The sequence below is a fragment of the Pelmatolapia mariae genome, linkage group LG12 (assembly GCF_036321145.2).
Source record: "Pelmatolapia mariae isolate MD_Pm_ZW linkage group LG12, Pm_UMD_F_2, whole genome shotgun sequence".
Classification (NCBI taxonomy): domain Eukaryota; kingdom Metazoa; phylum Chordata; class Actinopteri; order Cichliformes; family Cichlidae; genus Pelmatolapia; species Pelmatolapia mariae.
In genome coordinates this window covers 7,588,529-7,605,259 of record NC_086237.1, presented here as the reverse complement: position 1 = coordinate 7,605,259, position 16,731 = coordinate 7,588,529, and the positions used below count along the sequence as shown (strand labels likewise).

General features: G+C 40.1%; 1 protein-coding gene across 2 annotated transcripts in view; it reads right to left on the bottom strand.

The window, feature by feature from the left end:
- Positions 1-16,731, bottom strand: part of man1b1b (mannosidase, alpha, class 1B, member 1b) — a 72,091-nt gene that overhangs the window by 11,612 nt on the left and 43,748 nt on the right. For both annotated transcript variants that reach the window (XM_063490740.1, XM_063490739.1), the window contains exon 11: positions 8,574-8,694. In XM_063490740.1, the coding sequence (XP_063346810.1) occupies positions 8,574-8,694 (121 nt within the window). The remainder of the gene's footprint in view (positions 1-8,573; positions 8,695-16,731) is intronic.

Below are 16,731 nucleotides of genomic sequence, written 5' to 3'. Positions count from 1 at the left end.
TGGGTAATCCTGACCATAACTGCACCACTTATAGGCAGTGGAGGACCTTCTCTAACTTTTTCAGCTCTGCTTCCACAACCACAGACAAAAAAGTCTTTATATGCTATCACATACATTCTACAACATAATAGTTTTTCCGAGAGGCATCTCTATAATACATGATTACATATAATAATGTTACAACACTATACACTCAAATCAAAAGTTTTAGAACACTACAATTTATTACAATTCAAGTCTAATGAATAGCTTGCAATGGCACAAAGGTAAGTGGTGAACTCCTAGAGGGTAAAAAAAAAAAAGAAATGTAAGCTTACCCAAAACTGAAAAATAATGTACATGTCAAGAATTATACTGAAAGGCCTTTCTCGGGTAACGCAAAATAGGTTAAAAATTCTGCAGCAATAGAGGCTGATAAAGCCTTGAAAGCAGGTGCTACTAATTCCTACAGGTGTTACAACTTTTCTGGATTACTTACAGTCCCCTCTGTCTGCATAAAAGCAGTGCTGGAGCACACTGTGGTACCATACCCTCTTGAGCATCAGTTGAACAGTATTGTATTGCAGAAAGTAGTATGTTGTTACAAAAATGGTGAGAAAAAGCCAATTAACAATTTCCTACAGACAAAAAAGTCAAGGTGTCAGTGAGTACAGTTTCCTTCAAAAGGCTCTAAGAAACTTGGGCAAACTCTGACAGGAAGAAGTTTGGCAGACCCAAAGCCACAACTGAATCAGAGGACAAATTTCTGAGAGTTAACAGATTTCGATATAGGTGACACATAAGACAACAGCTTCAAGCACAGCTTAATAAAGGTCTTAGTAAGCCAGTCTACCGGCTGCCACGCCACCAACAGTTCAACCCCCATGCGGCTGTCATGTCGCCTTTGTCACAGCCGTCGCTGCTGTCCACCTGGTCGGCCTCTGGACCAGTTTCGCCACAGCTGCCGCCGCTGGCCCCATACTCGGCCTCCTGATCTGCTCGATTATGGATTTTGCTTCCCTGGATTCATGGTCGGCCACCTGAACTGTTTTGCCCTGTACTCCTGTGCTGTCAACCTCCAGGTCGACCAGGATTTTAGGTCGAGGCGCCATTTGGCTAAACAAAGGGCGAAAGCACATGGATATCAGCCATGGTTCGTACTTGCTGTGTTGTCGGTTGTAATGTTAGATTGCATGATCGGGAAGGGAATAAGCTGGAAAATGGGCTCCCTTTTTATCGTTTAACCTGGAAGCAACATCAGGGATCTCATGTATTGGATATTACCAAATGAAGACGTCAGGCCTGGATAGCAGCGGTGAGATGAGCTGATATCGAGTTCTCTACCATACCCAGATTTCTGTTGGTGTGCTCCCGACATTTTTATTCCGGTATGTTGTAAACAAATTCATATTGTTCTTTATAGGCTTTTAGTTTTATTTTCAATGTGCTGAGGTCATAGAAAAATAGAACAAACATCCTAATGTGTGATTCTGCAGAAGTACGTTCTGTTTATGGAGTAGCTTATTTTTTGGCATTATTGCAAACTAGCCAATGAAATTGATGAAACAAATCCAGACTGGGTTTCAACGCTGCACATTGGACATAATGTTAGACTTTAAGTGACACACAATATGTTAAGGAGATTCTGCAGTTCCTTTTTAAATGTATAATCTCAAGCTGACTTGTGGCTCAGAATGCAACAGCACTGACTTGTCTGAACAACAACGTACTCACAACGTGGAAGCTTAAAAACGGCCAAATCTTGTACCCAACCGTTTGTGAATTGGATGTGCGCCTCCAGGGATTTATAATTCCGAAACTGATTCGCCGTGTATGTGCTGACTCCACAGACAAGGTACGAGAAGATATCAGGGTAGGACAATGGCGGTAGGTCTTCAGGGTTTGTACTACACTGCCGTATTTCATACGGGTCCACATTACCAATGCATGCTATTTTTTCCAAGTACCGTCTCTTCGCATCCAGGCACAATCGGTCTCGATACAGTCCTTTGTCTTTTGAGCTGATTTTAAGCCTGGTTCTAGTAATCGTCCTTTGTGTGTGTTTGTTTTGATTCGTAGCCTGCTAAAATGGTGCCGCGCTCCCACAATGCATTGCAGCGTTACATCAACTCAAAAGCCCTTTTGTTTTACTGGTGATTCCTCAAGGTGGATAAATGAACAAGTTATTAAAGTACTGACCCAGAAGTGATCAAGTGAGGATAACTCAGACTAGGCAAGGGACTGTCGAACTGGAGGGCACAGGGTGATGCTGCAGATCACCAGCTGCCCCCAGGGGACACAAACCAATAAAATAAAGTAAAATAAATAAATAAATAATAATAATATTAAAAGGTATAAAGGAATAAAGTTTCAGTTCCTGGTTTTAAGGAAAAAACAGAAAACATACATCATTTATAGATAGACAAGAGAAGTATAAATAAGAGGTATAAATAAAGAATAAGAATAAATAAGTAACAATATATGAAAATAAATGCATTGTGATAATTATAAAAGGTAAAATCTTGCAAAAAGATAAGGAGAAGTAGGTTGTCTGAAAAGTTTCTTTTTGGACTGAAAAAAAATCAAGAATCAGAGAGGGAAAATCTTAATAAGCAGGGATGAAAAATGATATTAAATAAATGTCTTGAGCACAGAGGCCGGAGCAAAATGATAGACCAACATCACTAACACAATCAGAACTGCATCAAGGCCGAGTTTTTGGCTAAATATTTCACCGCTTCTCCTCTCTGTACATCTGATCTTGAAAAACAAGCTTCAAGGACAACCAACCTCTCCTTGAAGACAAAGACAGCAACGGCATCAACATCAAGAGACAACAGCAGGTGGCCAGAGAACAGCATTGCCCTGAACCATAAAGGGAGACCAGCAGCATATATGAGCATCATCATAAATGGAGAGATCCTCTCCAAATAACAAGCTGGAAAGTTCATCTGCAGTTCATTTGTTAGTGAATGGACTTGGAAAGAATGTTTGAGATTTGCCACACAAGGAGTAATGTTTCAACAGACGAGACTGAAAAACAAGACAAAGCAGAAGAAAACTGCCCACAGGACTGCTGATAATGTACAGTATATGCCACAACCATGAACTGCTGCAGGATATGGGTGAGGCAGACAGCAGTGGTGAGAAGAAGAGAGAAGAGAACTTGGGGGAACAATGAAGGCTGTTTTCAGTGTGGGGACACATAAACATTGGGTTAAGGATTTTTTCTTGAAAAGCTTAGGTAGAAAAGCGTGAACAAGGGCCCTGAGCATCACAACAAAAGGTAAAAAATGAAAATAAGACATGCACACAAATAAGAATGCATTAACCCGCCTGCTAACACACACATGCAATGAACACCCATGAACATGCCCATATCTCTCATTACTGTTAAAACTGGAAAACTTCACAGACATACCAAATGCTGCGTTCATCCACTGCTGACAGGCACCTGCCACAGTTAACTCTTCAGGTTCCAGGACACAGGCTGATTTTTTTTTTAATAGACTGGTGCTACCAATTAGTGATTAGTCAATAAATTTAGTGGTAAAATATTAGAATTGTAAGATGCTTTCTAATGATTAAACAACACATGAGATTATTAATATGCAGGAAATTATCTTTTAGAATAATCTTTATATCAGTCTTTTGAACATGCATTTCTGTTGTCATCATTTTGTCCTGTCAACTTGGTGGGTTAAGATTTGAAATATAAACTAGTTGATTACCATTATTTCGGGGAAAGATGATTGATTATAACACAAGTGAACTGAGTCTTACAGATAAATGTGTGGCAACTGACAGACCACTGAGTTTCCTGTTTCTGATGAACTGGTGAAGCCTGTACAAGAACATGCACACACCTGATTACATGGAAACCAACTTGCTTTATAAAATACATGACAGCATTTCACATGCTTTTATTTCAAAAGCTGATTAAAATGATTGAATCTATGACTAAAATAAGTGTAACAGTGCAAACCCTAGAAAAAACTGACAACCTGGGGTAAAACTGTATAATGGGGTATTTAGGAAGCATCTAACGGCAAACATTAGTGTTGTAAGAACTATGCAGCTGCAAACAAAAACATCTCCTTATATTCAGCAGGTGGAACCATATTAGTTGACCCCAGACTCTCCAGAATTGCATGACATCTTGGAGCATTTGTGTGCAACCAGTAAACATGATGTGGGAGGGGATGAACGGTCATAGTGACTCCTGAGTCTAATTTCAGACCATGTAAGCATCTGTAATCCATTAAAGCCACAAGCAATGAATAGAACAGCTTTGTTATTATATGATATAATGAAATCACAGTTGCGTCACTGTTTAAACATCAATATAAAAATATTTTTTTATGTAATCACTTTGAATGCAGCAATGCATGCCATAGCACCCAAAGTTCCTAACCCCCAACCCCCTAAAATTCACATGCAACCTTCCATTCTCTGAACATGTGATAAAAATTAACAAAAAACACAGATGGATAAATTAATTTATTATGTCCAGTAAAGATTTGCTGATTCCACTAGACATGGACTTAAAGCTGTATGAGAGCATCTCTTATGAGATGGCAAAATAAGGAGAAGGGGTGTGTGTCGTGGGTTTGATTAAGACCTCTTCCCCGCCGAAGGTGCGCGTTGAGGCTGAGCAAAACCCGAAAGCTGACATTGATCCGCAGTTTCTACCATTTGTTTCACGCAGTTTTGTTTCGTTGACAGGTGAGGAAAATGATAAAGTGCCAGTCACGATTCTTAGAGATAAGGGTGCTTACCACTCATTTTTACTAGAGTCTGTGCTGCCTTTGTCTGAAAAAACATCTTGTGGTTCCGACATACAAGTGTGTACACCTACATTCGCCGTTAGTGTCGGGCTATGTTAAAGTCGCCGTGCGCCTGCGCTTACCAATTGAAGGAGTTTCCTTCATTCTTGGTAATGATCTAGCTGGTGGGCAGGTTTTTCCACCACCAGAGGTTATTGATGTCCCTGCCCTTGCAGGTTCCCCCTCTTCAGATGCGTTTCCTGCGTGCACAATTACACGTGCGCAAGCTCGTGGGTGAGATTGTGGATTTGTCGGGGTCGTTTACGACATTAATCACAGCTTGAACATGACCAGAGAAATGTTGATCAAAACACTGCAGTGTGATCCTTCACTGGTGCCTTGTTTTTCCACTGTTGTGGACAGAGAGGGATCTAAAGCTCCAGTAAAATATTTCCTTAAAAATGGTGTGCTGTTGCGATCTTGATCTCCTGGCTCAACTGATTTACATAGGGTAAATTAGATTCTGGTGCCAAAGGAATATAGACTTCAGATTCTCAGTCTCGCACATGATTCCAGCTTGGCTGGACATCTTGGTGTAAAAAAGACGTATCACCGTGTGCTATGTAACTTCTTTTGGCCTGGACTAATATTAGGTGAAATATTGTCGGTCATGTCATACATGCCAGGCAGTGGGAAAGGCAGTGGGAAAGCCAAAAAAAAAATGATTACACCAGCGCCTCTTCACCCAATTCCAAGAGAGTTCTGTTGGACTGTGTGGGCCCGTTGCCCAAAACAAAATCACGCCATCAGTACATATTAACGGTAATGTGCACCACCACTCGTTTTCCAGAGGCAATTCCATTACACATATTAAAGGCAAAGAACGTTGTGAAAGCCCTCACAAAATTCTTTTCAACTTTTGGTTTACCCAAAGTTGTTCAAACTGATCAGGGAACAAAGGTGTTTGCCCAGGTTTTGAAGGAGTTAAAAATTAAACATCAAACGTCCAGCCCTTATCATCCAGAGAGTCAAGGTGCACTCAAACGGTTTCATCAAACCCTAAAAACCATGTTGTGCAAATACTGCCTTGAATCGGGTAAAGACTGGGATGAGGGACTTCCACTTTCCTGTTTGCTGTCAGAGAAACCACTCAGGAATCCCTTGGATTTAGTCCGGCTGACTTAGTTTTTGGACACACTGCGTTGTCCCCTGCGACTGCTTAAAGAAAAATGGTTGTCAGAGTCGCATCAAGCCGAGCATGTGTTAGATTATGTTTGGAGTTTTAGAGAGCGCTTTTTCCGTGCATGTCAGCTGGCCTGTGAAAACTTGGAACAAACCCAAGGTTTGTTCAAAGTCCGGTATGACAAAAAGCTGGTGGTCCGACTGATTACAGAAAGGTTAATGCAGTCACAAAACCTGATTCTTTCCTGCTCCCAAGAACGGAGAACTGTCTTGATCGTGTCGGCTCGGCCACAGACGATACTAAGTTAGACCTGTTAAAAGGGTACTGGCAAGTCCCGTTAACACCCAGAGCTTCTGAAGTCTCTGCTTTTGTAACTCCAGATCAGTTCCTCCAATACACGGTCATGCCTTTCGGGTTGCGAAACCCACCTGCAACATTTCAACGTCTGATGCAGAAGGTATTGTTTGGAGTGAAAAACTGTGAGGCATACTTGGATGACACTGTCGTTTATTATGGTGGTCAGAACATCTGGAAATGCTCTCTGAGGTGTTCAGACGTTTTTGTGAATCTTCTCTCACATTAAACCTCTCTAAGTGTGAGTTTGGTAAAGCCACCATTACTTAATTAGGGAAACAGGTTGGACAGGGGCAGGTGCGCCCTGTTGCTGCGAAAGTACAGGCCATTGTTGATTTTCCTGTCCCGCAGACAGAAAGAGCTCTGCGTCGTTTTTTAGGAATGGCTGGTTTTTATCAAGGGTTTTGAAGAAATTTTCCTGATGTGGTTAGTCCCCTAACTGATCTTGTTAGCCCTTTGAAGCCTTTTAGTTGGTCTCCAGCGTGTCAGGTGGCATTCGAGTGTGCAAAAGCATTGTTGTGCAGTGCACCAGTGGGGTGGCTGTAGCTCAGGTGGTAGAGCGGGTCACCTACTCACTGGAAGGTTAGTGGTTCGATCCCAGGCTCCTCCAGTCTACATGCCAAATATCCTTGGGCAAGATAATTAACCCCATGTTGCCCTCTGATGCATCCATCAGAGTGTGAATACAAGTGAATGTTAGATAGAAGCACTAAGCGCTTGTGTGAATGGGTATGATTGGGTGAATACACGAGTTGTATAAAGTGCTTTGAGTGCTCAGTGAGTAGGAAAGTGCTATATAAGAACCAGTCCATTTAGCTGCGCCAAATGTTGAGCACCCTTTTAAACTGGAAGTTGATGCCAGCTCGTGTGGCACAGGCGCTGTTCTTTTGCAAGAAGATGGTCAAGGCATAGATCAACTTGTCTGTTACTTTTCAAAGAAGTTTAACAGACACCAGACCCATTATAGCACCATTGAAAATAGCTCTTGCCTTACTCCTTGCTTTACAGCACTTTGAAGTCTATGTCGGTTCGAGTGTGCTGCCAGTGCAGGTGTTTACCAATCACAAGCCAAGTGTTTCTTTCACAAATTTGTAACTCCAACCAAAGACTTATGCGCTGGTCTTTATTGCTGCAAGATTTTAACTTGGAGATCAGTTACAAGCAGGGGAAAGAGAACGTGTTAGCTGATACCTTATCTAGATCGATGGAACTTTCTCCTTGAATTAAACATTTTAGGGGTAATGTTAATTCTTGGGAAAGGGGGTTGACTGTTGTCATAATTTTTATCTAATATGCAAATCTGAGTGTGCAGGTGCCTCTCCCTGATTGGTGCATCACGGAGGACGGATCGTACTGATTGGCTAATGACCAGGAGGCAGCATATAAGAAGACACCACCATGGACGGCCAGTCATTCATCCTCAGCCCATCCCAACCGGCAGACTGTGTTCCCTAATGTTTGTTGCTACTGGAGCATGCAGGGGTGGGCTGCCTTTTTGTTTGATTACAGTTTTCTCCTGTTTTTGTTAGTTAGGGAGGTAAGTCGTTGTTGTCTTTTGGTTTAATTCTTTTGAATAGGTAAGTTTGATTTATCCTTGAGATAGGCTCCCTTTGTTTGTTATTTTGGCCTTAGGTCCACCCCGAACTTATAATTAACTCCCTTCCTTTATTTTACATTCACTCATTGTAAATAAACTACCATAAAAGCGGATTAGTTGTGTGATGTGATGCTTGGGGTCGGACGGGGATGGATCACCCTTATGTTATGGTCTGGCCACAACTAGACGGGCCATAACACCTCTAATAGTTCTGTTACAGAAACAGTGACAAAATTAGGAAAATTGGCTGATGGATTTAAAGATAAAGTTTGATAAAAGATGTCTCACACCAAATGGCTTCCTTAACGTAACAACAGTTTGTTGTCCATAAAGAATAATCCCCAAACACTTGCAGTTGCGACTGTTCGGTGAAGAAGTCTGATAGGAGCAAAGGACAGTCTGGGGTAAGTTGGAGGACAGACGCCAGTGTACAATAGAGGGTTTTAAACTCCAGGTCACAACGGATGACCTGTACAAGGATGGAACGGAAGTTACTGTTTACACCTTGAAAGGTGTAAAAGGAGGGACTGGCGGATTTGATTTTTATTTGGAATTAGTAATTCAAGCCATGGCTTTAATAGACTCTTGAACAACAGACCAAAAAATATTTAATTGGTTTTGACAAAGCCTCACAGCTATGATCGAAAACAAATACAGACTAGAAACCATGAGAATGGTCTTGAACATTACTGACCATTTTAGGGCTGAATTGTCCATGTGACACCTCTCCAACAAAGGTAAGGCCATTGGGAGATGACTTCTGCAACAGGTTCTTCTTTATGCCCTCTATTGCCTGCAGATAGTCCTCCAAGAGTCTGAAATCACACACACACACACACACACACTTCATGAGCAGGATTTAAAGTAAATGGATCAAAATCAGTGTGACATCACCTACACATATCCATTTATTTATTACCACGTCATCATCATGACCAAACCTGCTTTCTTGCTCGAGAAAAATGTCCAGAATTTAAACATACACTTATTGTAAGGAAATGATTACTATAACATAAATCACAACAACAGTTGCCTCAAGTGTCTTATATTATAAAGTAAAGACCCTATAATAATTTTGTAAGCCTGGCTACAGTGCTGAAGAGAAACCTAGTGTTGTTCTTATTTTCTTCAATCAACAATGAATAGCAAGATGCTCTAGCTGCTCACGGAGGTCTTTGTTATAAAGCAGCAAACTGTAAATTTGTGATACGCCATTTCCTCTACAGCTTCCAAGTTATCTGCTTTAAGGCGCGCCTTAAAGAAATAAAGATCTTCTAAGTTAGTGAGACTATTTCCTCACAACATGATAGATCATGTTTGAGAGTTGTATTAGGGAGTCAAGTACATCTGATTTTGAGGCTCTCTTTTCCGAGGAGCCACAGCCACAGAAGCCACCAAGAGCTGTACACAGTGTAGATGTAATACTACTGAAAATGACAGCCTCAACACGGCATTTAATCTATTATTATATTCAGCTACTTTGAATACCATTAATATTTATTTAGATTCCAATTGATCTTTCTGAGTTAAGTTTTTGAGTGTGAAAAATGCCTTGTTTGGTCTCAACAAGGATAGTAAATTTCAGATTTTGGTCCCCACCAAGATAGTAAGACTCTCTCTCTCTCTCATACACACTCAACATGTGAATGTCAGTCTAAATCTGCTTACTCCTGTGAAAAAGAGGAAAAAACACTTGAATGAATAAGTATTGTTGTAAGAAAGCAGTTTGAGTGCTCAAATAGAGTAGTAATAAAACTGCTTTACAAGTACCGGTCCACTGAGAAGATAAGTAGCTACTAAAATGTGGTAGAAAAGCCAAATTTATCATTTTATTTCCCTTGCCCATACTAAACAGACTTGATTGATTGATATACCTTTATTAGTCCCAAAAGGGGAAATTTCATAAGGCTGCCGACCTATTGCACGCAATGGCGGCGCCATCTTACCCTCCGACCATACATACATTACACAAAACATCACATGGGGAAGACAGGTCTGTTGGGTCTGTTCCCACAAACCCCGCTAGTTCTAGAGACTTATTCATCATGAAAGAAAACAAGACAGTCGATCGATCGATTACTTGCGCAAGGGAGGCCTCGTTGGTATCTTAGCTCATCACGAATGACCCCAAATCCGGCCTCCTCTCGCTGGCTTTTATTGAGAGACAGTTCACACAAAACACAGCAAAGCAACGCCCACATGGTTCTAAGGCATTATATGTATATGTGTGAACTTCTGTATGTAGGTAAGAATGTGTGTGTGTGTGTGTGTGTGTTACCTCCTGCTGACCAAAGGGTCGTAAACGCAGGAAGTTTACATCAAAAGAAGCAGATCTTCCAGATAGGATGTATCTGCAATAAAACCTCCCCCAGCACAAAGTGGTTAGAGGTGGTTAGGATCAAAGGAATGGCTTTGATCCTACTGCTTGAACTAAGACTGTACAAATTTAAGAAACACAATGGCAACATTCAACAATTAGACCTAACAAGGTCAGAGAGGTATAACAATGGAAAATGCACCACATGAGGAAAGATGAGGAGAAAAAAATAACTCCCCCCAGACTGAGCTCCAACAGGGAGATCAGTTTGAGAACAGAAAAAAACACCTCTGCACATAGCACATGAAAAAAAAAAACTCTTAATACACCAAAGAAACACATGACAAGCAACAGGGGTGGGTAAAGGGTGAGAGACAGCCGATTTAGACAGTACAGCCGGGCCTGCAGCCTATGCACTGGTCTCCTTGATCCACCGTCAGCATCGGAAGGGAATAAGCGTCGAAGGCGTTTGGAAAGGTAGGGGGGATGAGTGTGTGCATATCAGTGTATATGTATGTGTGTGCGTGTCCAGAGTTCAGCTGAGACAGTGTCCTTCGCCCTGCCAGGCTAAGTAAACAGTCTTCCAGCCAACCCAGGTGGCCTTGCATGGAATGGGAAGGAACAGTCTAAACACAGTCGTTATCAGGGTGTTTTTGTTCGGCTCCAGCCTTGCGACCGCAGCTGGCGCCGAGAAGGTATCCGCATGAAGTGATGGTGCGTTTTACTTTAGTGCGAACAGCTCATATGAATTTCAAAGCAGTTCTACAGTCCAACACTGGTCTCTCAATCTCCTGTTGGAGAGCCGCGAGCTTCGCCATACTTGCGTTCTGTGATGTTGTCATTCTTGTGCTCAAGGAGCCGATTCTGAAAAACTCACGACAGTGTGCCTCCCCGAGATGTCATCCAATTTGCGCTCAGAGATGTTATTCCGAGCTAGCCCTTCCGAGATGTAATCCAGTCTGCACTCAGTGATCTTATTCTGAGTATTCACAGCAGCCGTAGCCTTTCCAAGATCTTATCCGTGCTGCACTCAATGAGCCCATTTTGAGAAACTCACGCCTCTTCCCATCGTTTCAATTCCAGCGGGCAGCCTTGTGGAGGTTTGAACAGCCGGTTCTGCTTTCTTAATTTTTTATAATCATATTTTTTATTTACTTTTCCCTTTATACAAAACAGAACAAAAAAAAAGAAAAAAAAAGAAAATAACTACCACAACAACAGAAAAAAAAAAAAAACCACAATAAGCAGTCTGAGACATGTAAACGGAAAACTAATACAGTATATATAATTTGGTCTACCAGTCATTTACACATTTCTCCTGACAAACTCAACCCACCAATGAAGTGGGGCTGCCCCTCTCACTATGGTTTTCTTCAGATCATCAGGTAAGTAATCCAATAGCGGGCGCCATATATCCAAAAAAATATCATCATTGCCACTTAATTTTGCACTCAGTCTTTCCATTGGTAATACTCTAAAAATTTCTTTATACCACTGAGTTATTGTTGGTGGTTTTTCATTAATCCAATTAAAAAGAATACATTTTCTTGCCAAAAACAGTAATTTACATAGTAGTATATGTTTGCTTTTATCTGGAAATTTGTTCGAAATTGGCAGCCCCAATAGATACTGAGCTGGATCTTTTTGTATTCTGCTTTTAAATATACCTTTTAGTTCTTTTGTTACACAGAGCCAGAATTTTGAGATTTTTGAGCAAGTCCAAAGACAGTGCAAGTAGGACCCCGTCGCAGATTTACATTTAATACATTGTGCAGACCTGCTCGGATCAATTTTATTCAGAAAAATAGGTGTTCTATACTGTCTATGTAAAATTTTATATTGTATTTCTTTAAATCTGTTACTAAGAAATAAAGAATGCACAGACTGTATGCACTCACTCCAGGCATGATCATCAAAATGACACTGGAGGTCACCCTCCCAACTCCTAATCAGTTTTCCAATATTATGTTTGTTATAATCTTGTAGTGTATTGTAAAACTGTCTTATAGTACTATTATCTGCACTTAAGTGTAAAAAGAAATTTTCCATGGGTCCTAGTTGCATTGTATTGTGCAAAGTATCAAAACTTGAAATAATTAGGTGACGAGCCTGTAAAAATGCAAAAAAATCCATTTGATGTATACCATATTTCTTTTGGACCTGCTCAAAAGACATACAAACATTCCCATCAAACAGATCACCCACCACACGTATTCCTGCACCAAACCATCTCTGAAATACTGCACTTTTCATTCCCGGTGTAAAGTGCCGATTATTTATAAAAGGTGTTAGATAACTAAGTATAGGATTACTTTCAGTATATTTATTCATATCACGCCAAGTTTTTAAGTAAGTATCAATGATTACTTAGTTATGTTTTTTATTATATTTACTCACTAGTTCGCTTAGAACATTAAATGGCGAACATGTCCAGGCTTCAAGGGGATTATCTGTCTCTTTTAGATATGCGTGGATCCATTCATGTATAACTCTACTATGACATGACCAGTTATACAGCAAGATGTTAGGAAAGGCAAGACCCCCTTTATCTTTGGGCAGCTGTAACGTTTTCATACTTAATCTGGGTTTCTTACCCCTCCAAATAAACTTTGACAGATCTTTTTCAATTTCTTTTACAATTTTTTTGGTAAGAGTTATTGGGAGCATTTGTAAGGGATATAAAAGCCGGGGCAACACATTCATTTTAATTAAATTTATTCTTCCCATCCAGGAGACCGGGAGATCCATCCATCTAGAAATATCTTTTTTGATGCTTTTATGAACTATGTCTATGTTCTGTTTCAATATACTTCTTATATTAGGTGAAATGTGTATCCCCAAGTACTTAAATCCCGAACCCGACCAGGTAAATGGGATATTGCATGTCCTAGGCAGATTTCCCAGTGGCATAGCAATAGTTTTATTCATATTAACCTTATACCTGGACAGATATCCAAAAGTTTCTATAATAGATAATACAGAGGGTATAGAATCCTGGGGATTGGTGACAAACAGCAGAACATCGTCTGCGTATAATAAAATTTTAAATTCAAGTCCTTGAATTTGGTATCCAGATATTATACTTTGATTATTTCTAATGGCCTCTGCCAGTGGTTCAATAACTAAAGCGAAAATTAATGGGGAAATCGGGTCCCCCTGTCTTGTTGATCTCTGTAAACAGAATTCTGATGATTTAATACCATTTACTAAAACACATGCTCTTGGGGTGACATATAACAGTCCGATCATGTCTATAAACCCCCTGCCCAAGCCAAATTTCTCCATCACAGCAAACATATAAGTCCACTCAACGCGGTCAAAAGCTTTTTCCGCATCAAGTGATACAACAAGTCCTTGTGTTTTGGTTGCCTTGGAGTGTTCTATAATATTCAGTAATTTTCTTATGTTTGTAATTGATTCTCTATTCTTGATAAAGCCCGTCTGTTCTGCCTTAATAAGCTTAGGTATATAATTTTCTAGTCTGCTAGACAATATTTTGGACAAAATTTTGCTATCAACATTTATTAAACTAATTGGGCGATAGGAAGCACATTGATCAACTGGTTTATCCTTCTTATGGAATAGCGATATGTTCGCAGAGTACAATGTATTGGGAAGACTTCCCCTTTTAATAGAGTGCAGATACATATTTAAAAGGGGTATAGCTACTTGATCCTGGAAAACTTTATAGAAGTCTGGACCAAAACCATCTGGGCCCGGGGCTTTCCCTCGTTGAAGAGATTTAATTGCTGTCAGCACCTCTTCTTGTGTTATTTGTTCACCAAGACGAGCTCGATCACCTTCAGACAAAGTTGGTAAATTGAGTTTATGTAAAAATTTTTGGGTATCACTTAATGTGGCTGTATTTTCAGATATATATAATTGTTTATAAAAAATTTCCATTAATTTAACCAGTTTATTATTTTCATATTGATTCTGTCCTCTTTCATCTTTTAGTGATGTTATAGCATGAGATTCTAGTTTCCCAGCAGCCAAATGTGCCAATAACCGCCCTGGTTTATCTGCCAAGTCAAACAGCCTATGCTTAGCATAGAATACGCTGGCCTCTGCTTTTTCAGTCAGAAACTGATTCAGAGCTGATCTACTGACTTCTATTTTTTTCAGTACGTCAGGTGAAAAATTTATTTTGAGGGAGTGTTCTAGATCTGCTAATTTTTTTTCCAGGTCCATTTGATGTGTTAAAGATTCTTTCTTTTTCGCTATGCTGTATGAAATTATAGCGCCACGTAGGTATGCCTTCATTGTCTCCCAAAGGATAGAAGGATTTGTGTTTTCATTATCATTTGTCTGTAAAAAAAGATCAACTTGTTCTTTTATATAACTCCGAAACATAGAATTATTTAAAAGTGATGGATTTAATCGCCAACTACGTAGAGTTGGGTCAGCTTCAGGAGGTGAAATATTTAAATGAACATCTGCATGATCAGAGAGTATACGCGTGCCAATATCACAAATACTAACTCTGTTAAGGACCTCCCTCGAGACAAGGAAATAATCAATACGGGAATAACTCTTATGTGGATTAGAATAAAAAGTATAATCTTTTTCACCTGGATGAAGAGTTCTCCAAACGTCTATCAGCTGCAAGTCAGAACACAGTCCCTTGATAGCTTCTCGCTTTTTAGATACTGAATTTTTGGATGGTGGATTGTGATCCATTTCTGGGTCTATGCTACAATTAAAATCTCCTACCAGAACAGTAAATGTTGTCAAATTGACAGATATTTCTTTTATAAGTTCTGAGTAAAAATCTTCCAGATATACATTCGGAGCATAAATACAGCCTATCAGAACAGATTCCCCATATAAATGTCCTATTATAATAACAAATCTACCCTGATCATCTTTAATACACTCTGTAAGAACAAATGGAGTATTTTTATGAATTAATATTGCAACCCCTCTCTTACTTGATGAAAAGGAAGAAAAGTACACCTGCCCCACCCATTCTCTCTTTAGTTTTAGGTGTTCCACATCTGAGAGGTGAGTTTCTTGCAGGAGTGCAATGTTAGTTTTCTCCTTCTTAAACCAGGTCAAAATTTTCTTACGTTTAATAACATTGTTTATCCCTTTAACATTCGGGGAAACATACTTTAGATCACTCATTGCAACATCAGTTTACTTAGATTATGTATTGTGGTAGCGAAAACATAAGTATCAGCCTTGTAGTTTAACATATAAAACAGATTATGCTCAGATCTGCTCAAACACCAACAAAATATAGACAAAAACAAAAATCTGGGTACTGAAAAATAATATTCCTGCAATAAACATTTATATCGTCCCAAAAACAGGGTTAGACCAGTCCCAGAAAATATTCCTTGCTCCCGAAAATTGGGAGGAAACCTCACCCGTTGCGGGCGCACCTTGAAGAGAGATGATACACCTCGCATCCACGTATGCACCTAGCAAACCCCCAACAAGACTTGCAATGTACCAATAGGTGTTGCCGCATTTCTTCTACTTCTTTTCTTCCCAGAGTATCATAATACAACATAGTCACTTAGTGTAATGGTCAACTGTTCGTCAGACCACTTGAAACAAAGGACAGTTATTATTTTCTGGGTAAACCACATGATTACTCACGTAATTGCTGATGCCACTTTCAATGCCTCTTCTGCAGAGTCAAAGGAAAATCTTCTGTTTTCGTATGTGAAATGCAGGGTTGCAGGAAACAGCATCCTAAATCGTATTCCTTTGGTAATCAGCAACTGGCAGACCTCGTTGAAGCTTCTATTCTGCTGTCGCACATTTTGTGGAACATCCTGACGAATGGTTATCAGTGCTCCTTCAAAGAAAATCTGTTTGTTCTTGCGGCTTAAGGCTAACACTTCCCTTTTATCGGTCGGGTAATGGAGTTTCATTATAACAGCTCTTGGGGAACCTGATGTTGGTTCCCCTAAGCTTCTGTGGCAGCGGTCCAGTCGGATCCTCCCGTTCTTCATCTTCATATTAAGAAGAGAGGGAAGCCACTTTTCAAAATATGTAATAGCATTCGCCCCTTCCACGCCTTCCTTGACACCAAATATGCAGAGATTATCTCTTCTACTCCGAGCTTCTTGGTCATCTAGCCGATTCGTGAACGTGCACATCTTACTTTCTACACGAGTCAGCCTGGCTTCCATGTCGGCAATTATATCCTCTGCCTTCGATATGCATGTCTCGGCTTCATCAAGGCGTCTTGTATTGCCATCAAGGGTTGCCTGAATAGCGTCAAGTTTATTGTTAATGACATCCATCTTCCCTTCTACAATCGCACCAACCACGTTTGTTATTTTTGCAGTTAACCTATCATAGTCGAAGGGAAAGCTTGGATTAGCTTCAGCCATATTTCCGTCATTAGCTTCAAGGTTAGCCTCGGGGCTGACCTGACTTCGGAGTTGCAAATTAGACTTCGGAGGTCTCTTATCGACGTTCTCTGTTTTATCTTTTTTATTTGGCATACTTTCCGTTAGTTTTGTGCGCAATGGCAACACAATTTATAAGCAAAATATTAAAGTTCTGAAAAGTCTTA